At 40.5% G+C, this 25,707-nt stretch overlaps 1 protein-coding gene across 1 annotated transcript in view; it reads left to right on the top strand.

Moving 5' to 3' along the window:
- sh3bp5b (SH3-domain binding protein 5b (BTK-associated)) overlaps nucleotides 1-25,707 on the top strand; it is a 40,629-nt gene that overhangs the window by 5,512 nt on the left and 9,410 nt on the right. Inside the window, exons 3-5 of the mRNA XM_078252087.1 lie at nucleotides 3,816-3,944; nucleotides 21,214-21,378; nucleotides 21,985-22,115. Of these exons, the coding sequence (XP_078108213.1) occupies nucleotides 3,816-3,944; nucleotides 21,214-21,378; nucleotides 21,985-22,115 (425 nt within the window). The remainder of the gene's footprint in view (nucleotides 1-3,815; nucleotides 3,945-21,213; nucleotides 21,379-21,984; nucleotides 22,116-25,707) is intronic.

The following is a 25,707-nucleotide window of genomic DNA, read 5'->3' as shown; positions in this document are numbered from 1 at the left end:
AACATGTTACTTAATGCTCTTCTAAGAAGCTATGAATCTACTTATTGTCTCTAAAATAATAACTCCCAGATTTCTGATGTAAAGAATGTCTTTATTATGATGCAGCCTGACCATGACCATTTTGTTTCATAATCATATTGTACATGGAATATTGTCTGGACTGAATGTAATTCATTGATTACTTTATATATTTGTGTTGTTGTATGTACTAATTAACTAACTAGACACCCATAGTTGATCCAATAATCCTAATTCTTGGTTAATCATTAATAAGTATGTAAATCCAGTGAATATTCAGTCAAAGCTTTAGTCCGTAACTTTTCGATATTAATGAACGTCCGTTACATTCAAGCCATCGCCAGATGAGTTGCTACAAAGCTCATTAAGACTACCAGCTCCCACTCTCTCTGGATTTCGCAGTATGGCTACGTTCAGAAGATTGTGTCGTCAGGTGACTTTCCCACGCAGAAACTCGAGTGAAGATAATGACCTCTTCGGAAGAGTCCATCATGTTTTTGTAATCCTCCGTGTCCTCCTTGGCTACTAGCAACTGCACGGAGGAAGAGGGGGGGGACACATAAGGCTTGTATCATGTGGACGCGCCAACAGTTTTGTTGTCATTACGTCAGAAACTACGCACTATAGCGTTAAAATGTTACAGACCCACTATCTGGCATCGATCATAAGTTGCAGTAAATCTTATTTACTTGATGGCAATGTGTCTCCAGTCCATTGGTGACCACATACATTATTTGTACCTACATGAAAACGCTGTACCTATTCTCCAAACACTAAGCGGCTGCAGTTTCTCTTCATCCCCCGTCGCTAGCCTCAGAGGGTTTCTCTGTTTTGAGTTTTAAAGTTCACCAAAAGGTAACGGCTGTCTCTCAGACGCATTTGAGGCCCATACAATTTCCAATGAACATGGAACAATATGCAAACATCTTGTGTAGGAGTGAATATAAATACAGCAGCACAGAAGCCAAGACTTTTTATTCTGTCCTGCTGCATTATTTAAAAATGTTTCTTGTCACCATGACTTTTCTGTATTTACCCAGCACTGCTTCATTATGCATGATAATTCTATGTACAGTCTCAGGGTTTCCCCTCAAAAAGGTTGTTTAGCCCAGTGGCGAGGGTCTTTTTTTCTGACGAGGGCCCAGCTGGTGCCAGTCACAGACTGATGGCAGCATGTAGAGCTGGGAGGGTGGGGGGGGTTCCGTAACGATACTTTTGATACCATATGTTTTAAAATTTGCGCTTATGTGCTTTTGGAACCGAAATTTGGCACCAAAAGATAAATAATTTTTCGATTTTGACGACGTAGTTAAGGCGGCAGGTTGGTGTTGCTAAGGCGGCCGCCTTAGCTGCAAAGTGCTGCGGGAAACCCTGCTAACATTACATGTGACCAACCTACAAACTTGCAGAACTCTTATCTATAAAAGACATCGAAAGCATCATAGTAATGATGAGAGGGGTTGAAGTTGTGTTATTGTATGATATTTTAACCACATTTTGACATGTTTCGAGAATAGAGACAAACTTTATACTTGCGTCCCTTACATTAGCATGTCAGATCACTGAAGGTTTTGTGGCATTTTTGGCCTTTTATTTGATAGGACAGCTCAGCCATGAAAGGGGAGAGAGAGGAGGAATGAGCGCAGCAAAGGGCTGCAGGTCGGAATTGAACCTGTAGCCACTGCGGCGAGGACTGAGCCCCCGTACATGGGCGCACGCTCCACCAGGCGAGCTCAGGTTTCGTCACTTTATCTGCAATTTGCGACCATTTGTAAAACATGCCGTGCCGTCATTTTTGATTTGCAACTTTTTGTAAATGGGCCCCATTCTGACTGTTGGGTTTGTTGTTTTGTTGCTTTGTGGTTATTTTTCTGGGACTGTTTTTTATTGATGTCACTATTCAGCTAGTTAGCTATGTATAAAGATGACATCCCCATTATGAATTGTGCTTACAGAGCTCTGACTGCTTAATTGTTTCTCCACCCAAGGAAATGTCCAAAAGTGATCGCACCCCCAGACCTTTTTGAAACCCCAAATCCCGTACATCTGTGCACTGAATCAAAGGACTTAACCCAGGCTGGTGAAACACCATCAGTGCTTTAATGTATAGCTTTGTGGTATATGGGTCTACGAAAACAATGGGGAATATGTGTTTTCTTTGATCTGACCCATGTTGGGAAAACTGACCTTGTTAGATTGGTTTGCTTTTATCTAAAGTAGCCTAGTTTGAGTCATGTTCAGGGCTTTGATAATCTTCCAAGCCACAAGGTTAGAGATTTTATTGGTAGGAATTTCATCTTGTCTTTTTTTATGACATGTCAACAACTAGGCTACCTCCTGAAACCTATGACCCAAAAAGTTTAAATGTCTGAAACACCTCCCCAGTTTGGAGTCCTGAAGAAGCCTCTTTGACGAGAATCATCAAAGCATCTAAATGGAACGCGTATTGAATTGCCATTGACGTAGTACTTCTAGATCTCCTACTACAGTGTATGTGCCAGATCCGCGCACCTACATAGACTCTATTAACCTATCAAACCTGGTCATATGGGGTTGTTTCCTCAGGGTGATTGAAATGAATTAGGCCTACTGCAGTTTTGCGACTTCTCTGTTAGTTAGCAGTTATTTGATGCCACTTAAGTGTTATTGGATTATTCTCAACTTGACAGTCGCATCATATGCAATTTGTTTAGCAAATTTCCCGATTGTTGCAAGGATCCTAGTTGCAGTTGCAAGGATGTCACATAATTATTCCTTGCCCTGCTCTCTGTCTTCTCAAGCCTTTCACATATAGAGAGACTGTTGGAGGACAAGTTTGTTTAGCTTCTAAGAAAAGAAAACCGCACAAACTGAAGGGTACGTTTCGGGGAGTGAGCTCGTTTTTTAACAGAAGGCCTTAAGCCTGCTTCTGCCAAAACATCATTGCATCTAAATGTTACTTGTATAATTGGCCCTGCTAAAGGAAGTGGGGAATTAACGAGAGAATTTCCCTGCAGGGACCCATGAAGTTTCTGACTTGTTTTTGTTCTTTGCCCTTTTATGCCAATTAGACAACCACGATGCAATTTCTGAGCTGAATGCATGTCAGTCTCAGAAACTCACCATGTAGTACCAATGAACGAACAAAGCTCTCCAAGATTGAACAAACGGTTTGTTCTTACCAGTTGACAAAATTATATGGGGCGTTGATTTTTCAACCGGCGAGTGTCTTTCAGTGTTATGACACAGGAAAACTGTCGGCTTTATCTGGCACGTAGAGTGAATACTTTGCCCAGATTAGATTAAGTTTGATGGTTGGTAGCAAATGTTTCTCATCCATTATTTAGACCATAGTTTTATCTTTGAGCTCTGGGATTTTAGGGGCAAGAGTTCTTAGAAGCTGTGTCTCATACTACGAGGCAGAAATAGAGCAACCTTTCATCTCATTTCAGCAACTTTCATTCCCTTTATGATCAACCGTACAAGGTTTTAACTCAATGAAACGCTAATATGATTTTTCACTAAATGGGTTTTTGGCAAAGGTCTAAAGTCGCCTTATTGTGTTTGGTGCATACCTTGGGTAAATAACAATATTCACTGTTTGGGTTTAGGCTAAAAAAAGCCATCAAATTCCTGCATAAAGGAAGTGCAGTAGGTGTGATGAGCTACAGATACCTGACCAGTTGATCTGCACGATCAGAGGTTGTCAAAGTTCAGTTTACATTCAAAGAGTTATGTTGGTATCCTTTCTTTTTTTGCAGATTCTCCGTTTGTGTTGACTTGAATTACTGAAGCTTCTCTCTCTCTCTCTCTGTCAGGACGCGAGGCAAAGGTTCCGCTCGGTTCTGGTTGAGGCCACGGTGAAGCTGGACGAACTTGTGAAGAAGATCGGCAAGGCTGTGGAGGAGTCCAAGCCTTACTGGGAGGCCCGCAGGTTGGCCAGACAGGTCAGTCAACAGTCCATGGAGGGAGGGTGGGAGGGGTGTTGGAAACATTCAGAACCTTTTTTACGTCTTTTGGGGAAAGTCTAAGTCAGGCCTTGAGTCTTGGGTCTGTGTGTCAACATGTCTAATACCTGAGTGGATCTTAATGGATCCAAGTAGGTCTATAAAATGTTTTTGGTCTATGATATGTTATTTGGTCTATAAAATGTCATACAATAGTAATAAATGTCCATCCCAGTTTCTCAAAGTCCAAAGTGATGCCTTTAAATGTCTCGCTTTGTCTGTCCAAAACCCAAAGAGATTCAGTTTAACATGATATAAAACAGATCAAAGCAGCACATCTCCATAGTTGAGAGGCGGCAAACAGCATTTTTTGACATTTTTGCATGAAAAATGATCAAAATAGTTCCACTAAACGATTAGTCGACTAATCGTTGAAGCTCTAGAGACCAAGGCCTCTCATACACAGGCCTACTTTTTTTTTTTTACATATTCAGAGTGTTTAGCTGTGCATCGCCTGGTTGTTGTGTCATTTACCATTTGTTTTACCAGGTCAAAAGCTTAGACTCGATTAATTACAAAAGGTCCAGACCTTATTGTGTGTTCGAGTATGTATAGTTTCCCTGCAAGGGTTTTGCGTGGTTTGATCTTCACTTCTCTAAAAAGTCCATCTCAATAATCGCCCTTCTGTTTTCTTCATTTGTCTAGCTTTTAGATGTTGCTTGTTGAGGAGAAGGGATCATTTTCATGCATGAACCTTAACCCCTTTCAGTTTAGTTGATCAGTAAAATGCATAATTTGGACACAGCTTAAAATTGGTGACAAAGGGGAAACTACACCATAATTTCAGACCACGATCTAAGTTCCCTTTTCAGCCTCAACACTTGGTGTGTGTGTGTGTGTGTGTGTGTGTGTGTGGTAAATAAAGGGGGAAGCAGCCACCTGCACATTTCGATAAGCGCCCAAAGAGCTCTGTCAGGAAGTGCAGGGATCAAGTGAAACTCTAAAAGGCTTCATTATGCAGTTTTCTTGCCTCCCCGCCTTCTGATGTGGCTCATGTAGGAAGGTTATCATGGTATCCAGGACATAAATAATTGCTACAAATATGAGTGGTAATTTTCCGCAGCGTGCTGAAATACAGGCAATGGTGAAAGAGTTCCTGTGAAGTGACACTGCAGTAGGACTTCCCCTTTCTCCGCTTTATGTCCTTTTTGAACACATTTAAACTAAGTTCCCTGATGTCACTGCCACTACTATTATGACTTAGGGATCACATAGAAATGTATGAGCAGAGATTAAGCACACTTGTAGCCTAAAATACAAAATTCTTGAACCGTCAGACTTGTAAAGATTGAAATATATACGGTGGTTTTACTTTAAAGCTATAGTGCGTAGTTTCTGTCTCCCCCATGAGGAATGCATCCACATGATACACACCTTTCGAGATCGCGCACCGCCCATGAGATGAGGATGTACAGCATGTGACGGCTGTAGTTACTTCTGTCAGCTCACCTGCCAGCCTGATTTATTTCTGTCTCCTCTACGCAAGTCCTACACAGGGTTCATACAGTTTGAAAAAACCTGGAAAAGTTATGGAATTTGAAAAATGCAAATTCCAGGCCTGGAAAGGTTTTGGAAACAAAAAGACCCAGAAAAGGTTTGGAAAAGTCATGGAATTTGAATTCATTTTTTTTTAACACAGCATAATAATATGTGATTAATAAATATATTTCACGTCGTCTTAACCTCAACGTTCTATTCGGGGCGCGATATTACCAATCCCACTATGAACCACATACATTGTCATTCATTTTATTGTTAAACCTCTAAGGATAAAACTTTAACACAGATTTTTATTCTTATTGTATAATGTATACTGACTTTTTTTAGGAAATCATAGTCATGGAAATTTGCCAAAAAGTCATGGAAAAGTATTGGTTAAAATGCGTATGAACCCTGCTAGAATGAGAATGTTGCATGGAGTTGGTTGCAGCCCTCAGACAGCAGAAATACCGTATTCATTATGGGTGTTTGTTTCATAAGGTCATGTATCGTGGGAAGTGCAGAGATATGTAAAGGTGTTAAAGCCAATGCTTTCCTCCTACGGTAGGCAAAACATTTTTTTTTTTAAATCGCCACCATTTTTACCCACTCGCACTCCTCTGCTCTAAGGGAAACTAAATTGTTCATGAACACAGTTTGCACTTTGAAGTCAGCTATACTTCAACGTCCTTTTCTGCACGACCACAAAGACTAATATATAGCTCGACCTCGTTCTGACAAAAAAAAAACAGTTAAAGTTTAGAAAAGATTTGAACTGGTCTACTCGTGCAGATGAGCCACTTTTGCTCTCTTTGCCAAGTTAGAGAGACTGTCCTGTAACTTAAACAAACAACACAGGGGAAGAAAAAAAAAAAGATTATTTTTATTTGTTTCGGATCCCCATTAGTTGTTATCGAAGTAATAACTATTCTTCCTGGGGTCCACACAAAAGATAAAACAAAACAAGACAATCAACGTTGCGTCATACTTCCATATTATCAATACGATAAATAAATACTACATAATTAATATTTCCACATTATCAATAAAATGTAGTTCTACTAATACGGTCACATTTCCTTCTCAACAAACGTTTGACACAAGTAACCAATGGACACGTTCGTACTTTGGTAAACAACACAACATTAATCCACATTCACATCCCCACTATCATATGCAGTTTGAGATTATTTCTTTTTGACTAATTGCTAATTTCACTCCCTTTTTATAAAACTGATCTCACTTGTTATTTTTTGTTAAATGCAGTGTTAATATGTTCCAGTTTGACATTGCCCTATACATTACAGTTTTCCTTATGGCATTAGTTTTAGGTAAAGGTAGTGTGAAGCGTCCCATAAAGGCTTGCCTAGGGGTGTGTGTGTGTGTGTGTGTGTGTGTGTGTGTGTGTGTGTGTGTGTCCTGTGAGAATAAGTGCGTAGGTTTCCTAGAGACACAGCTCTTTCTTATATACTAGACCAGGCTACATGTCAGTCTTTCTTCCACCGTCATCCATAACCGCCATGCGTGCGCCCCTTCAACACTGCTCCTCATTGTGCAGTGAAGAGCAAGACGGGCAGCTCGGTTTTGTGCAAGCTGGATCTTGCACAAAATTTCTTGTTTAGAAGCTCTAGACCAGATTACTGGACAGTAATTGAGGTGTGATAAAACAAGCCACTGTATTACTTGCAATGCCTCTGCTCATTTTGGCGACCATATTATTAATATGAGTTGCCCATGCTGTTGCCACGTACAGTCGTGAGCAGCCAGATGAAGGATGGGTTTGTTGTGTCCGGGCATGAAAACAGAAAATGGAAAATTGGAGCTCATCTCCTCCTCACATTACTGCAATATGCACCCGACTCATTATCTATATTATTATGTCATTATCTCTTCCAAGTCTAAAGACTGCTGGCGTAGGTGATAATTCACGGAAATGTACTTGGCAAAGAAAGTATCCGATACTCCATATGGAGAACCACAGCAGAAATAATCTACTATTACACCCTTTGTCACATTGTACAGCACAATGTCTGCTAATGTTTCTACCTGAACATGTACTTTTAGTCAAAGCATCTTGTTCAAGGACTCTTTGCTCATTTATCTCCCACATTCAAGTTTTCTCAGCAGGTCTGACTTTGAAATCGCAGCCAGTATCTCTATCCTCATCATAGCTGAATCCACTGGCCTATATAGACATTACCCATCTGGTGTATTTCTCTGTGCTTGCTCTCCAAATGCCCCTCGGGGTAGATTTAGCCTTTGGTCATGGTTTATATCAACACAGAGGGAAAAACCGTCGGTTTTGGAAAGCCGGCCTTGTTCTGCTCTGAAATCTTTTTATCGCTCGTCTCCCTCTGTCTATACCCCCATACTCACTTTTGTCTTTGTCTTTCCCTCTCTCTGATGGCTGCAGACAGCAGTGGAGTTTTTATCAGATCTCTGCAGTAATTCTCTGCACTAGTCAAGAACTGGAGAATTTAAAGCCAAGTCTGGAAAGGACCAATGACATTTGTTTTTGGCTCATAGTTCCATATAGGATTACAGCTATTGTTTATTTAAAAAAAGACTTAAAATTTATTGTTTTGACAAAAGTCCAAATCCCAAAGACATCCAATTTAAAATGATATAACAAAAAAATCACGAGACAGTTTTTAATCAATTATATTCTTGGGCCTGCTGTCGATATGAGATAATATAATATAATATAATATATATAATAACACAGCGCGTTACATTGGTGCCAACTAGGGCTGGGTACCAAATTCGATACCAAACCGAATTGCCTCCTTAGTATCAAGTATAAAAAAAAAGGCAGCCAGGAAAAACTCTACATTACATCGTTCAGGAACCGTTATCAAAGTCACAGTATTGGCATTGGTACCTGTATTGAAATTATTTGAATGATACCCAGACCTAATACCAACTCACAAAAAGCTAATAAAACATGATAGCAAGGTACTTTTGTAGACGTAACCCTGTATTTGCCCGAAGGCTATTTTTTCGTCTTTAATACTGCAGTTTTTCGATCTAATTTAGAGTACAGAGCAGGGTCTTTTAGAGCAGATGGAAAGTGGGCTCTACTTTCTTCATGTTGGCGCCAAATTCCTATCAGGGGATTTAGTATCTGTCCATCTTGTCTTGTTTTCCTTGTCATTCATTTCTAAGCTATTTCTAAATGAGCCGCTGCCCCTTCAGGGGATTCAGATCTTTAACAACACGGTGCAATCCTTTAGCTCCCTGCAGCACTGTAGACATTGGTAAGGAATACTTTTGGTTGTTTTTCTCAACAGATGGTGAAAAAGGCTGTTGAATTAGGAGCTGAAGTAAAAACCGTTGCTTGTTGGAGGCGGTGGGTGTTTAATGTTTGTAATAAAGCTGTTCTCAGCTTTTGAGAATCTTTTAAATGGCCACCGACACAATTGGCAGAATTCACACTAAAATGTCTTTTGCGTTAATGATTTGCCAGCAAAATATTTCTGAAATTAAAGGAACACTAAGTCTATTTGCCAGTGTGTTTGTACATGTTTGGCTTTTGTTTAGATTGAAGTTTCAATGTAATTGGTGTTTTGATTTGATCTAGCTTTTTATTGACTATTGGATCTGTTCAGGAGGGAGGGAAGGAAATCTTGGCTTTTTTCTTTTTGTCTTGTTTTCTTTTGCTTATCTCCTCCTTTCTGTCTTTTCTTTGTTCCTTTCCTTGATTCCGCCCTGTCTTCTTTCGTTAAGAGTACATTTAGGCTGTATTTTCTTGCTGCTTTCTTTCTTTCTTTCTTTCTTTCTTCCTGCAGCATTTCCTTTGTCCCCCCCCCCTCATCCGTTTTGAACCCTTTCTTCCTGCCTTTATCTTTTATATTTCATAAAATATTCTATTATGTATACATTTGTTCTTCCTTCATTTCTTTCCTTGGCTCTTTATAACCTTCCTTCTCCCACTCTTAATTTTTTGATGGCTTTCCTCCACTTATTCATTTTTCGATCTCCGTTCAGTTTTGTCCTCCATCATCACAGCACACACCCAGTATTTAGCTTGACTCACTGTTTTGTTTGCCCTCTCAGAAAACTCTCTTTCTCCCCATGCTCCCTCCATCGCTCTCCCACTCAGTTTGATAAGAAACACATTATTTACGGGTGGAGATAAGCAGCATGCAGCGCCCAGGGAGCGGTGGCAGCGGTGGGTGGGGACTCTGTTCAACCTTGACTCCAGATAGAAGATAAAATACAGGCCTATAACTCTTGACAGCATGAGATAATCTACATTAGCATATCGGGCATCCTGCTGGCCGCAGTCATTCATAAGTGAGTCATGATGCACGAGTACAATAAGGGTTTCCCTGTTTGGCTTCCCTAGGGGCTTAAAAACTCAATTAAAAGTTTGTGAATTTGAAAACAAAATAAGGCTTTTTATTGCCTTTTTAAAAGTACTTCTTTAAAAATCACTAGACAAAAGTACTGTGTCAATTTCCTTTGCCCCGGTTTCGTAATTCACTTAATGGTCCATCCAGTCATCGCTGTTCGCATTATTCGGGGTCAGGTCGCTGGTTAGATATAATCCCTCCATCTAGTCCTGGGTCTTCCCCGAGGCCTCCTCCCAGCTGGACGTGCCTGGAACACCTCCCTAGGGAGGCGCCCAGCGGGGATCCTTACCAGATGCCCGAACCACCTCAACTGGCTCCTTTCAACGCAAAGGAGCAGCGGCTCCACTCCGAGCTCCTCACAAATGACTGAGCTTCTCACCCTATCTTTAAGTGAGACGCCAGCCACCCTAATGAGGAAACCCATTTTGGCCGCTTGTACCCTGGATCTCGTTCTTTCGGTCATGACCCAGCCTTCGTGACCAAAGGTGAGGGTAGGAACGAGAGCTTTGCCTTCTGGCTCAGCTCTCTTTCATCACAACAGTGCGATAAAGTGAATGTAGTACCGCCCCCGCTGCGCCAATTCTATAGCCAATCTCCTGCTCCGTTGACCCCTCACTCGCTAGTCCCCCACTTAATGGTGACTCTTTGAAATTGACTTTGGTCTGAAGTTTTTGTTTGCATAACTGCTTGTGAGAATTTGTGAGCCGATAGGACTCAACTTTTTTTTTCTTTCTTCAAGGACACTTTGGGTTGACTCAATAAAAGTAGCATGAATCATACTTGTGACCTTCCTGTAAGGGAAGTGTCTCTATCACATTAGAAATAAATAGCTTTAACCTCTTTTCCACTTTGACCTCCCTGGTGAAGGTTTGTCAGCTGTTCCAAAAAGGAAAAAAAAAGAAGAAGAGATGCACTTACTGATGACCTGAGCATGTGTCGAGGAAGTGGGTAAGGATGACGAGGCGGAAAGGTTGTGGAGTGATGGTCGTCGCTTGAAAGACGCACGTTTTTTTAAGTGCTGACTCCTGTGGGACGGAGCGGGGCTGCCGTATCTGAAGTTGAACCTGTTTTTTCAAACGTAATGAAATATGCATCAGACTCACTCTTCATTCCACCTCACCTCCCAACACTCAAGGCTGGGCAGATGGAAATAAGGCAGTCAGGATACGGGTTTGTTTTCGTGTTTGCATCTTTCTGCTAATGCAGTAGGTTAGGAAATCAAATTCTTCATTCAGTGTTTTCAATCACAGTTTTGTAGCGTGTTTAAAAAGCCACAAACATTTGAAGACTCTCCTTGAATCCAGTTTGTGAAAGTGAATTCTTCTGTTATTCATAGGTAGTTCCTTTTTCAAAATCTATAATATTTTGTAGCTGAATCACTTGTCCTTGCTGGTTATTCTACTGTATAAGTATAAGAGTCAGACGACTGAGCATACTCTGAATACTTCTTGTGTATTATTATGATGGAGCATTAAAGCGAAAGTGGATGACTCATTCCCTCTTCATCAATGTGCCAGCTGCAGGAGCTTAAACCAGCAGCCCACTCAGCTGGCAGCACCACACTGTGTCTGTAGCTGATGACTGCTGAGAGGGAGTTTGAGTATGGAGTTTTAAAAAGACAGATTGAGTTAATGCACATGCTTTGGATGGAGGATGAAGCAAGCGTGGAGTAAATTTGCCGATGGGAGGATGATTCGTAAGAGATTTATTGTGATGCGACTGATGAAGTGATGCAAAACAAGTCTGGTTCACAAGAGGCAGAAGACAAATGCAAGCAAATAAGGTAGTCTATGTCTACACCAAGATAACTTGACCCAATAAACATTGGGACCTTGGTACATGTCTACTGCCTTCATGTATCTTCTCATCTTAAATGGCATCCAGGGGTCATTAAAATAATCTGAAATAAGGCTGGGCGATATGGCCAGATCATTTAATATCTCGATAATAACTAATCAATTTAATTGAGAAAAGTAATTGACAGATTAATCGACAATTCCTCAGGGACCGTGATGGTGGCCTGCGTCTGAACAGAGGTCAGGGGGATTAGTCAGGAGAAGAGGGGGAAACGAAAAGCAAATCCAGGCTGTTCAGTCAACGATGCGCTAGATTTGGAGAGGAAAGTCTCGATGCAGCTGGAATAGAAAGCTGCGAGTACAGAGATGAAGGATGGAATGAGAAAGCCATGCTTCACTTAATGGAAAGTGAAACCTGTGTAGTCTCCCATCCTCTCCCATTAGACATATGGGACTGTGGGTGAGTGGTGGGGTGAGGTTGAGGGGCAGGGTGCTAAACTGATGAGGAAATGGGGTGAGGTTTAGGTGTGGCAGTATGCAGGGCTGGGCCAACAAAATCAATCGTCCTTTCTCTTACTTTTAGTCCTATTCTTCATGCCTTTTTTTTTTTCTCTATCAAGCTGTTTTCCTTCCTTTCCCTCTCTCTGTTTATCTCCCTCCCTGTTTTTGGCAGGCAGTGCACGTCACATTAGCCACAGCGAATGCTGCTGATGGATGCAGTGAAATGGATGGAGGGATTTGGAGGTTTAGGAGAGAGAGAGCGAGAGAGAGAGAAAGAGAGGCAGGGGAAGCTGCTCTAAGGTCAAAGCAATCTGGCTTGGCCTTGACCAACCGGATGCTGTTTGTGTGTTGTATTGCGATGCCACTGGCCTGTCAGTTGTTGCATAAAAGCCCCGGAAGGCACATCAGCTCTCACAGTGTTTTGCGGTTGGGTGCGGGTTTTCTTTTTGTACTTTTGACTATGACTCAGAACATTCAATGGTGCATGTAATAGTGTGTGTGCGTGTGTGCGTGCATTGGTCATGCTTGCAAAGAAAGAGAGAGATTTTTTTTTTTGTAATTCATTTTCTTGGCTTGTATTTAGAGTTTACATGACCATTTATGTTAAGTGAATTTTAAAGCTCTTGATCATTCAGGGTCTTCACACATGGATGTTACTATGCAGGACTCAAGCTGATATGTACTGTATGTGTATGTATTAGGGGTGTAAATGACAAGTTTTATCACGATACAATATTATATTGATTCTTTGGACATCAATACAATATTTGGCGATATCACAAACTCTGCCACAATATGATTTTGATTCAATTCAGGGGCCTGCGATCGATATGAGACGATATCATATGCCCGTTTAACACAATCGGTTCCATTTATTTCAACCCCTCGAAAAGCAACTGAAATAGGATTTCACAATTTTAAAGTGGGAATTTTCAAAATAAAGGCTAAAGATTAAAGAATATGAAATGTTTTGATATTTTCATTGAATCAATGCAGATCAGATTAATGTATTGTTACACCCCTAGTCTGTCTGTCTGCCTGTCTCCCTGCCTGCCTGTCTGTCTCTTTCTTTCTTATTTGTTCTGCTTCATACTCATCTTATATACATGTTCTTTCTAATATGTAATGTTTGTATGATTAAAATTATAAAGGCCATAAACCGAAAAGTCGTTCTGTGTCCTACGAGTTTTGCTGGATTTTTTACCTCTCTCCAAAACCGGAAAATTCGACATTCACACCCACTTCACGCCGTGATTGGTCAGCTGTGTGCAGCTGTGAAAAGAAAGCCAGGGTTTGAACTTCTCTCTCTAGCTCTCTTTTTTTTTCATTCGTGACACAACTATTTCTGTCACTTCTGATGTGAAGAAACAAGTGCAACACTATGACTGTATTTCAAGAGAGGCTGTCTGAAAATATGTGCACTTATCCCCATACTTAAGACGGTTATTGCGTTCCGACCCTCCATATGAAATGCCAGCTTTTTGCTCAGCCTTCCAAACATTGCTGTTTGGAACAGCTATAAACACTTGCCTTCTGACGCCCTCAGACAACTTCATCGTACAAACTAGTTCTGTTCTAGCATAAACCAACCCTCGCGGCTGGTTCACACATACAGACACAAAGTAATTGTCCCTATCTTTGAGTAGTTGAATTCACAAACAATCCCTGTGTAAGAGCTGCACATTTAAATTGTACTTTCAGGTGTTAAAATATTAAAATCAGATTTACACATGTAGTAGACTACACCATATTTTTTTTCCCCTCTGAACTCAGCAGTCCTATTTGTAAGCCTCAAAATATTTGGGTTAATTTCCCTATTAAAGACCGTGAAGCAGGGCGCCTGGGTAGCTCACCTGGTAGAGTGGGGCGCCCATATGCTGAGGCCATTTGCTGCATGTCTTCGCCCTCTCTCCCCCCTTTCCTGTCTACAGCTGTCCTGTCTATTAAAGGCTAAAATGCCCCAAAAATGTTCTTAAAAAAAGACTGTTAAGCGGACATCAGCGGCTGAGGAAGTCATGTATGATTCGTTCAACCCTGAAGCTCGCTCACATATCTAGGCCAGTCACAGTTAGCTCACCTCTCTCCTAGATAAACGGCAAGGCTGTGGTTAGTGGGGCATGCTGGGAGAGAAAGCATGCTGTGTTCGCAGCGCTCGCATGGCCTTCAGCTGCCGTCCATTCTAGACGTTATTGTCCCAGATCGTGCTTCCTCTTTAAAATGAATTGCCGGATTTGGTCAAGGAGCTGAGATAAAAATAATCAAATTTCCTGGAACATTGGCCAAATAAGGTCACTTTGAATACAGATACTGTCTCCTCCAAACCTTTCTGTTTCTCTTGTGTTAGCCTAATTGTGGCAGACAAACCTACATCAGTCTGTATTGATACCTGAGCATTCCAGTTACCGCTCATCATGAATGTAACAACGGGTATCCAAGCCGTTCCTTCCCGAATGAATGAAGGAGAAACGTGTACATGGCAGCGTATTATTTAGTTACACTCTTTTTGAAGTCTGAGCCTGTCTTGTTATCGTCATGGGGATGATGTGAAGGTTAATGGAAAGTATTTTATGATCTGAAAGCCCATTTCCCCAGAACGTCTTTCTTTGACAGCTCTGACTGATGAGGACACTTCGAACTGTCCTCCCATCTGTCTTCCTCTCTCTTCTGGGGTTTGACCGATAATAAAAGGTGTTGAAAGCCATTATGAGTCTTTGACTGTAGTCACAGATGCTATATATTCATTTTTAATAGCTATATAGCTTATATTCTTTTTAACGTACAGTACTTGTTACTTGCTGCTGTATGCCTTTTCATGTAAAGCACTTTTTTATTGCTCAGTACTAGCAGGTAACCTCAGTTGAGGCAAAGGAAGAGCACAGGTTGGATTGGTGCATTGCAAATCTTTTTACTTCCGCCCAGGTTTGTTTGTTTGTCTGTTTGTCAGCAGGATGACGGAAATACTACTGGCCCAATCTTTATAGAACTTGGTGGAAGGGTGTAGTATGGACCAAGAACTCATTTAGTTTTGGAGCTGAATCACCCAAACGTTTTCACTCTTGTTAACATTGCGAGATAGGGCATGGCTTAGAGCAGGGGTTCTCAAACTTTTTTCAATAATGTACCCTCTTTTGAATTGTGTTTTTAAGCCAAATACCCCCTGACCAGCGCAAAAACATGTTGACATCTATATAAAGAGGAACAATACAGTGTCGGCAGTGAGATCTACTAAACAACAACCTCGGAACTGAAAAACATTTAAATGCTACATTTCAAATCCATCCAAGAATCCATCACTTACAGTAATGTAACACCCATTTGAGAAACACTGGCTTAGAGCCCTTCTAGTTAATACATGTGCTGGACAGTAGTTTTTAGCCCACCTGGAGTACATACCATATGTGTTGTTGACTCTCCAACGAAATGCTCCAAACTGCTCAGGTTTGAAAGCAAACTAAGGCTCTCTTGAATAATTGAGGTGTCTGTAAAACCAAATTGCCTTTTCTCCCAGAGATGGAGAGGGAATCGCAGCTCAGTGTCTTAAGTTCTGCATTACTTACACATTGGCGCGTCTCTCAGGAGGACAGTCTCTCTGAAAATGTCATAGGCTGCATGCAGAGTGATTAAAATATGAAGCAGCTGAGCAAATGAGAGGAAGACAGAGAGAGCGGGGGGATTATGCTGAGAACAGAGATGGAGAGAGGTGTAGCGTAAGAGAAGGAAATATTAAGCAAAAAGGGAAGAAGGGGAGAGAGATGTAAAAGAGGCAGGCAGAAATGTGGCAAGCAAAATAGATTAAGTGGGCTACAGAAAGTGACCGATGAAGAGTGGAGAGAGAGAAACGGCACAGAGGAGAGAGAATGTGATGAAGGGAGAGCTGGTAGCAGGCGATTAAGATGGATGCAAGGAGATGGGTGGATAAAGATGGAAACGGAGGGGGAGAAAAGTTAAAGAGACTGGGTGAGAGATAAGAGGGCAAGAAGACACAAACTAATAGAGAAATGTGCAGAAAAAAACTGTTTGATGGAGGGAAGACAGAGAGGAAGAAAACAAAAGGGTAACAAAAAGAGTTTTCTAGTCACGCTCGGTCAAACTGTGATGGAGCAATCACACTCTGTTAGAAGCAGAACTGATCTGACACCTTTCTGGACTAAATTCAGAACAAAGAAGTAGCAGCAGCGTACGCTGTACACTTTGAAACCACACTCAGATTATAGGAACACCAAGGTTTAGAGAAATCGCTCTGCTCTCCTGTCAACATAGTTTTGTGTATTTTTGGTTTAAGGGCTGTTTTTTAAAAATAATTTGCACTCCATCTGTCAAGTCATGTCTTAATGCTTCAGTGGGGCATGTTTTAGACATTTGTGTGCTTCAAACTTTGTGGGAGTTTGGGGAACTTGAGTTTCTTCCAATGGTTTAGTCTATTTAGTAAACACTTCTCTTCATATTAACTCAGCTGTTTATTGTGTGCTCCTTTCTGGCTGCCAAGACAAAAAAAAATCTCTGTGTTGGAGGAACAGTTATTTGTTGTCTGTGTAGTCTTTTGTAGGTTTTAATAGTGTCAAAGTATGTCCCCAGCTAAAGCCAGCTCCATAAAGAAATGGTTTTCCCAGTTTGGTGTGGAAGAACTTGACTTGTCTGCACTGAGCCCAGACCTCAACCCCATCCAACACCTTTGGGATGACTGAGCCCAAATGTGAGCCAGACCCGATCACCCAAAAATAGTTGGACCCAACTGATGTTCTTGTGTTTGAATAAGGGCAAATATCTGTTCAACAGCAGGTTCAGCGTCTGCTGGAAAGACTGAAACCAGAAGTGTATAGGCTGTTATAGCAGCAGATTAATGAACATGGTTTTGGAGCTGGATCACATGTGTCATTTTGTATATAGTCTAACTGTTCAGCGATGAGAAAATAGACTCCAAAATCATACTTGATTAAACTGTTGGCTGACAGTGAGAAACTTAATTTTTTTATTTAATTTTCTTACTTCATTTTCTTCATCTTTTATTTCATTTCGCTCGTCTCTCTCCCTCTTTTCATCCTCTCCTTCACTCTCTTCCTTCAAAGTGTCGGCTTTAAACGCCGGCTGAATGAGGACCGTATTGATGTTTTCTTGTCTGTGGCGGACATGTTGACACTGCAATGAAAAACTAGGACAAATAGAAGAGAAAAAAAAGAGCTGAAGCTTTATTTTTATATTTAGTTGTTTGTTGTTGGGCTTTGTTTGTTCTGCAGTGTCTGAAAATGAGATATGCTTTGCTTTAAATGTGCTTTTATTTTGTGCATTTTGGTTTCACTTATGAAAGTACTTAATACTTAGTAAGACACACTTTTCGTTTTAAAGCTATAGTGCGTAGTTTCTGTCGTCCCAATGAGGAATTCTAAGTAATGACAACACCACTGTTGTTGCATCCACATGACACAAGCCTTCTGTAATCACGCACACGGCCCCACCCCTCCTCCACGCAGTTGCTAGTAGCCAAGGAGGACGACAACAATTTCTAAACACAGCCATGCTGAGAAATACAGAGAGAGTTGTGTGGAGCTGATAGTCTTAATTAGCTTTCTATCAATTCATTTGGCAATGGCTTGAATGTAACGGACGTTCATTAATATCATTAAGTTACACACTAAAGCTTTAAAAAGAATATGTAGTCCAAAAAACTGCATTGGTCACCAGTTAAATGTGTCGAGTTGATTAGTCTACAAGTTAGAGCTGGGCAATATATCGATATTATATCTATCGTGATATGAGACTAAATATCGTCTTAGATTTTGGATATCATAATATCGTAATATGGCATAAGTGTTGTCTTTTCCTGTTTTAAAGGCTGCATTACAGTAAAGTTATGTTTTCTGAACGTTCCAGACTGTTATAACTGTTATATTATTTGCCTTTACCCACTTAGTCATTATATCCACATTACTGATGATTATTTATCAAAAATCTCATCTCTGTGTAAATATTTAGTGAAAGCACCAATAGTCAACACTACAATATCGTTGCGGTATCAATATCGAGGTATTTTGATTTTCTCCATATCGCCCAGTCCTACTACAGGTATTTAATGAAGTCTGGTGAAGGATGGAATTTCAAACTGGAAAGTGTTTACTGGGAAGACGATAACCTAGATTTTCTTTCGAGGCAGACCAAGCAGAGTGTTTAGTACTGACAGAATGAGGGAGGCGGGGGGTGGGATGGATGAAGAGGGAGTGAGCACATGTAGGATGGTAGGATGGGACTCTCGTGGGCAACGTGACAAGAGAAGAATAAAACAAAAACTGTACAGCATACGTGGCCCTGTGAGGCCGTTACCATTAGAGAGGTGACAAATAGAGCTGTTTTCAGTGGGCGTCAAAGGCTTGCATTGTGACCATGGCATCCACAGAAAACCACACATTAGTCAAATGACATAGGAGCTGATTTTACTGGTTGCCAAATTTCCTACAATCTGGATCAATAAACAATAAATAAATATATATATATATATATATATGATGTTATTTAGAAAAATGGGCTATATTATTGTATCATATAGTTTATTATTTCCTCTGTTTTAAGCTACAAACCCACTCTATTTAGCTACATGGTGATGACATTGTAGCAGCAGCCTGTAGTGTATGATACACGTTGTTAGTATGATGGGATGCAGCCGGTAGCCACGGTGGCGACGTTGCTGCAGAAAGTATCTTTACTTTACATTTCAAATCAACATTAATACTAAGGTACAGATGAAGCTGATGGGAATTCATTTTTGGTGCTATCCTCTCAGGAACTGAGGAGTCAGTGGGTTAGAAAAGTCAATAGGATTTGTCCAACGTAGGCCATGAATGTGTGAAAAGGATGTCATGGCAATCTATCCAATTGTTGTTAACATTATTTTAGTCTGGGTAAAAGTGTTGGACTGGTTTATTTCTACTTTCATCAGTCGAACCTTCATTACGTCAGCTGAGATTGATGCTAACGTGACATGCTAGCAATAGCGTGTCTAATCAGTGCTTCCAGGTGCACAACACAACTGCAAAGCTGCAACTTAACACAGTGATCAAGCACGTTGTAGGCGATGAGTTATGTTGCTCATGGACACTTTGAAAAGGAGGACAGGGAGATGTTTTTTGACGTGCATGTTAGGGCTAGAAAGCAGGTCCTCCTTGGTTCCTTCAGAAAAAAGGAAATGCATTGCTTTCCGTTCCAAATCTTGTGGTTATAAAGGCTGATGTGATCAGGGGCGGGCAGAGAGGACAGTAACACAGACAACAGGAGACAGTACTGTAGGGACACATGGCTCTCTATAGCATCCATGCAGCGTGGAACACAAAGCCGGACACATGACGGCAACAAGGCAGAGGTTATTCTGCGTCTTGCTGTGCTGGCATGTTGATGACCATAGATAATGACATTACAGAGAGCATGTGGTGAGAGTGTCTGCAGACTAGACTGAGACAGCTGATAGAACACTGTGGACTAGAACTGCTTACAACGGACACGTTTTCCCAAATTTTCAGTGCAGTTTTAAAGTTCATGTTCAGTCATGAGTGTAATGTAAATAAAACAATAATCAATACACATGCATAATAATTGAATCAGCTCAGGTAACGCGCTTCCCACATACAGATCAGTTATCCAGTAAAAGTGTAAATAAACCATCTTTTAAAGATAAACACTTATACACTAATCTTCATTTTTTTAATAAAAAGACAATATTGACCACACACTAATTTATCAGCCGTAGCCTCATTTATTCATCCTAGCGTTGATATTGATACTTCTTATATTAAGTCCCTAATTCCATTTTTTTTCTTCTTCATTGACCGTGATGGTTGATGTCATTTTCTAGGCCTGTCGCAATATGCAATAAATCAATTAATCGCATGATAAATAAAAATGAGCTCGATCATTTTTAAATGGAAATGATCGCGGCCGGAAAAATTTCCATTTAATTTATTGTTTTTGCTTGCGTTTGGTTTTTATTCCAGTGCATTTTTTGTTAACAGAGACTGAGAGTCCATTTTATTTATTGTTTTTGGTTGTTTTGTTCATTTATTGTGGATATTTAAAATGTCTTCCAGTTCCAGTGTTAAATATTCTTTAGAAATGAAAGTTTATTGATCTTTGAAAAGGTGTACCTGCATTAGTATGCCATTATCATTATATTAGCTGAAAATGCTCTCAGAATGACAATATCATCGTTTATCGCAATAATTTCTGGGACAATTTATCGTCCAGCAAATAAGTTATCGTGACAGGCCTATCAGTTTCCAATGATTTTTTTTTTTTTTGTCAAAATAGTGAAACTTGAGTAGTAAATACTATAAATATGTTGGTATAAAGTGATTAGATGTTTGATTTGGTGTCATTCACAAGTCTTTTTTGTTTTAGTACAACTCATGCACACATGTATACGTATACTCACTCCATTATTATTTGAATCTGTAGAAAGTTCCTGGTCGACTTTCTGTCTCTATATGATCCCTGCTGAATCCCTATAGAGAGGAGAAGGAGACAGCAACACAGGAACAAACGGCAAAGTTTGTGCAGTAACTCAGCCGGCATAAACTGGGTCAGTGGAATCAACTTCTGATTTAATATTCAGCTGCTTCATACTCTTCATAGTTTTCTCACTGAGCCTGAGAAATGTGTGTCTCTCTCTGCAGTTCTTTACAGTATGTGTTGGTTTATTTATTCCCCCACTTCTTTGCTGAGCTCTTCCTGAGTCGAGCTGTTTTCCTCAGAACTTCAGAAAACTTGTCAAACTCTCAGACAGAGAAAGGGAGGTGAGCTGGGATTTACTGCAACACATCAGTGATGATTCATCACATTTACATGATGTTTTTAGAGAAGGTTGACATCCAGGATTCTACGTTACGTTTGCATACACGACTCTCTCACACAGCCATCCTCTGTCACTTAGTCACGCAGAAACACCTTTCCTCGGGTTAAAGTCAACTCCAGCTTACACAGCAGAAGACCAACCAATAACATGGATCCACCAATAAAGAACTGAGGAGGATACAAATGATGCACCATTCATTGATCAACACTTTTAATTATAGATGGTCTTCCTCTCTGTGTCTTCAGGCCCAGCTGGAGGCCCAGAAGGCCACCCAGGACTTCCAGAGAGCCACGGAGGTCCTGCGGGCGGCCAAGGAGACCATCTCCCTGGCCGAGCAGAGGCTCCTGGAGGAGGACAGCCGGCAGTTTGACTCCGCCTGGCAGGAGATGCTGAACCACGCCACCCAGCGGGTGAGGAGGGGGAGCGGACACCAGAAGCAGAAGAACATTATTTTAGATTTAGGTCTTTGTTGAAAATTTTAGTTGTGTATATTTTCTTCTTTACCAGATTTTCTTTACATATTTTTTTCAATTTATTTTGACTTATTCTTAGCTTATTATCATTATCATAAACCTTCCATTTTCAGAGGTGCTGGTTGACAGTAGTTACTATGTCGTCTGTGATCATAATCCTGTGCGAATCTGCCAAGTCTGTAATTTCTTTAAGTAAAAAATTCCACTGCAAATTACCGACCATAGTTCGCCAAACACAGAGGTCATGTGATAATATTAGTCCTGTGCGAGTTGGCATCTCTGTGATTTGTGGTACTATTGGCTTCATTGGCAAATATACATGAACGGTTTTTACATCATATGAGGGGGATAATATCAGTAAGGTTGAGTAAAATACAGACTTGGCTTATCCTGTGTGAATAACTCATGCATTGATAGGACAGTCTTCCTACTCATTTACAGTATTTACATTTTTTTCTTTCGCAAAATACGAAAGTTGAGGGAGCACAAAAGACATTTAACTCAAGTGGGTGGCTGACGGTGAGTTCTGATTGGCCGTTACAGGTGATGGAGGCGGAGCACACAAAGACGAGAAGCGAGCTGGTGCACAAGGAGACGGCGGCAAAATATACGGCAGCAATCAGCCACATGAAGCAGCTGGAGAAAAAACTCAAACGCACCATCAACAAGTCGAAGTAAGTGCCTCAGTCTGCTGTTGCGCTGCAACAACATCAGGTTTTACTGCTTATTGATGCTGTGGCAGAGAGGGACAGAAAGTGGACTAACATGCACTCTGGCAGCCATATTGGAGCTCTGCAGCTTCTATAGCTGAGAGCATTTTCACTTTTAAAACCTGGTTGTTGTTGTAAAGTTTAAGGGCCACTGTTTGAGAATAAAGTAGACAATTTTGAGAATGAAGTTAAAATATTTTGAGAAAGTCAAGAAATTAAAATCAATCTGAATATCTTTCCTTTATTTGACGTGTTGATTGTTTTCAACTGTTTACTTAATATTATGACTTAAATATTCAGACTTTTTTTCTTGAAGAAATTAGTAACTTTTTCACAAAAATTAAAATACAACTTTATCCCTAAATATGACTTTATTCTGGTATGATAGTGACTTTTAGTGACAATAACACATTGTCGTACTGTACTTCCACCAAAGTTCCCGACTCAAACTTTTCATTTCAACGTTAATTTGATAATTGTGACTGAAAATGCTGTGTTGCTGTTGAATCTAATCAGTGCTTCTCAGCTAGCTCATAATCCGATATATTGTGCTAACATTAAAAACCACAGTTACGGTCGACTAGTCTGAATTTTATCAAGCCTGTTCCAGGGTTAAAAGTTTTATTATTTTGTGTATTTAGAAACTAAAAACTACCTTATCAAAGTATTTATTTGAAATCACTGAATGGAGCTACACCAGTCATACACATTTTCAGCTATCAGAATCAAAATACTTCATTTATCCCCTCAGGGAAATTGTTTAGTTGCAGTTGCTCACAGTCAAATTCAAGGTGAAAATACGTGTATAAAGTAACATAATGTACCATAGCTACAGTGCAAGAAATAAAAACGTTAAGTAGTAAAATAAAGTAAGATTAGGTTAAAAAGTAAGATTAGGTTAAAATGATTATGATGCTTAAACAATGGATTGTACAAATGCTTTTGTAGTACATTGAGATGTGACCTAGCTCTACAAAAAAAATAAATAAATATGAAGCTCTAGTTTCTTGGCTGGTTTTATATTTAGACATTATTTGTCTTGGCATGTGGTCGCAGTGAGGTGCCGAGCCTCGAAACCTGTGCACGGCTGACTGCCGCTGGGTGATGAGCCAAATGTTGAGCTGCTGGCAGAGAAGTAGTGAAGTCCCTACATGACGTCATGTACTGTATTGTAGCCATGTAGCCGCACTTACAGATACTCAAGGATTGATTGTAAGACCCTGGAGATGCAGAACAATCAATGTGTCCAGAAACCAGTCTCTGTCCTTCCACCAGACAAGGGCGAAACACCTTCTAATTAGGACTGGGTTGAAATAATCCATTCTCCAATTAGAATCAATCTTTTGTTTCAGTGATCTGATATCAAGTAATAAAATCCAGAAATCAATCTTTTAATGTATGCCTTTTCACCATGGATGTATAACTAAAAAGTACTGGGGGGGCAGTCCTAATGTAAACATTAACCTGATGCATTATTAAAAAATATTTGAGTGTAATCTAATCGGGACCTTGTAAGTCGGAATCAAACCGATTCTGGAAATCATTGGCGATACCCAGCCCTACTTCGAGTGGAAGTGACACCGTTTGTAGAACCAGATGTGGTGTCTGGTTTTCCGAGCAGCAGATTCAGCTGTTCAACCCTGATGTGGCCAGGTTGCTCTTCTCTAATCAACTTCTGCCTGGAGCCGTGAAACTTGCTCTCAGTCATAACCACATCTACCGGCTTTGTTTATTTAAAACAGTCAGGTGTTAAAGAGGGAAGTTAGCGTCACACGGTGGTGCTCCCATCACGAGTTTAACAAATGATATGGCTGCCGTCCCAAAACTTCAAAATGAGTCATGCTCCAGGTGACATCTGTGAAATGAAAAAATGACGAATAGAAACTCCAGGAATTCCCCTCTGCAATATTTCTTTTCTATTTTAAAATTTGAGAAAAGAAAAACTGTCATTCATAAGCTCTCTTTTTTGTGTGTGACGTATTCACTGATTTGTCACTTTAAAATATCCACATTTTAAAAAAAATAAATAAAAAAAAAAAGCTGGAGATTATGAAAATACATTTTTGCCTTAATTGTGTGTCTGCAGGCATCCAAATTGGTTGTGTTCTCTGCTGCAGAAAAAGACACTGATCATCACAGTTTAGACTAGAAAATGCTATTGGTATTGAAGCGGGAGGATAAAAATGTAAATGAGCAGCTGGATTCCCTCGAAGGAAGTTAAAAAGAAGATGGTTAAACTGCACTCTGTTTGCACCGCAGGGTTTTTTGTATTTTAATAATTTATACAAGCCAAGAACACTCAAACATCCAGTATTTGAACATCCAATGGAAACACAGTTCATGAAAGCACTGAAGATGACATCGCATCTCACTCTTTTCATTAACGAGCTGTCAAGACCTTGAGGTTCATTGAAGCCGAGTATTTAGAGCTCAGGGGGAACGTTTCAGAACTTAACCGTCAGTAAAACCTTACTTTAAAGGTCCCATGGCATGAAAATATCACTTTATGAGGTTTTTTAACATTAATATGCGTTCCCCTAGCCTGCCTATGGCCCCCCAGTGACTAGAAATGGCGATAGGTGTAAACCGAGCCCTGGGTATCCTGCTCTGCCTTTGAGAAAATGAAAGCTCAGATGGGCCGATCTGGAATCTTCCCTTTATGATGTCATAAGGGGAAAGGTTACCTCCCCTTTCTCTGCTTTGCCCACCCAGAGAATTTGGCCCACCCATGAGAAAGAGAGACATCATGGCTTGCAAATGAGCGAAGCATGGCAGTTGGTCAAGGCCACCCCCCCACCCTCCACCTTGCCCCCCCCCCCCTCTCTCCTCCTCAATAGCATTTAAAGCTACAGACGCAGAAATGGCACATACTAAGGAAAGCTCATTGTGGGACTGGCTCTAGTGGCTGTAATTCTGCACCAAGGCTGAATTTCGGGAAAGAGACTTCAGATACAGTATTAGGGGACCACTAAGGTCTATATAAAAGAGACTTCAGATACAATATTAGGGGACCACTAAGGTCTATATAAAAGAGACTTCAGATACAGTATTAGGGGACCACTAAGGCCTAATATAAAAGCATCCAAAAAGCAGCATGTCATAGGACCTTTTAAGTTCTGAGAAGTTACATAAGACCCTCCCTGTCTATAGCTTATCGCTCAGAGCGCGTGGAAGGCCGTGTCAGCCTCCTACTGTTACTGATGCTTTCCAGAGGCACAAGTGCATCTCTGGCCGAGTCCAGTGAATGTACAGACTTGCTGACAGTGATACATTAACCGGTTACTAAGAAGTCTGAAAAAAGTATTTAAAAAGGTAGCTAAAGCCCCTTTTTCCACTGGACAAAAACCCCACAAATATCTGGCTGTTATTAGGAAAGGTTACAATCGGCATTCATTCCCAAGACAAGCAACTCTGCAATTTTACTTTTTTACTCCTTTTACATTCATTTGTCAGCTAAAGAAAAGTAGGTGCTTGGCAGATTCATAGTTAACCTACAAATCATAATGATCAGTTAATAAAATATAATGCTTTGTTAAAGCTTAATCCAACCAACAGC

This window comes from Sander vitreus, chromosome 6 (genome assembly GCF_031162955.1).
Source record: "Sander vitreus isolate 19-12246 chromosome 6, sanVit1, whole genome shotgun sequence".
In the NCBI taxonomy this organism is placed as follows: Eukaryota; Metazoa; Chordata; class Actinopteri; order Perciformes; family Percidae; genus Sander; species Sander vitreus.
Note: the sequence above shows the minus strand (reverse complement) of the source record. Positions and strands in the feature narration are given on the sequence as shown.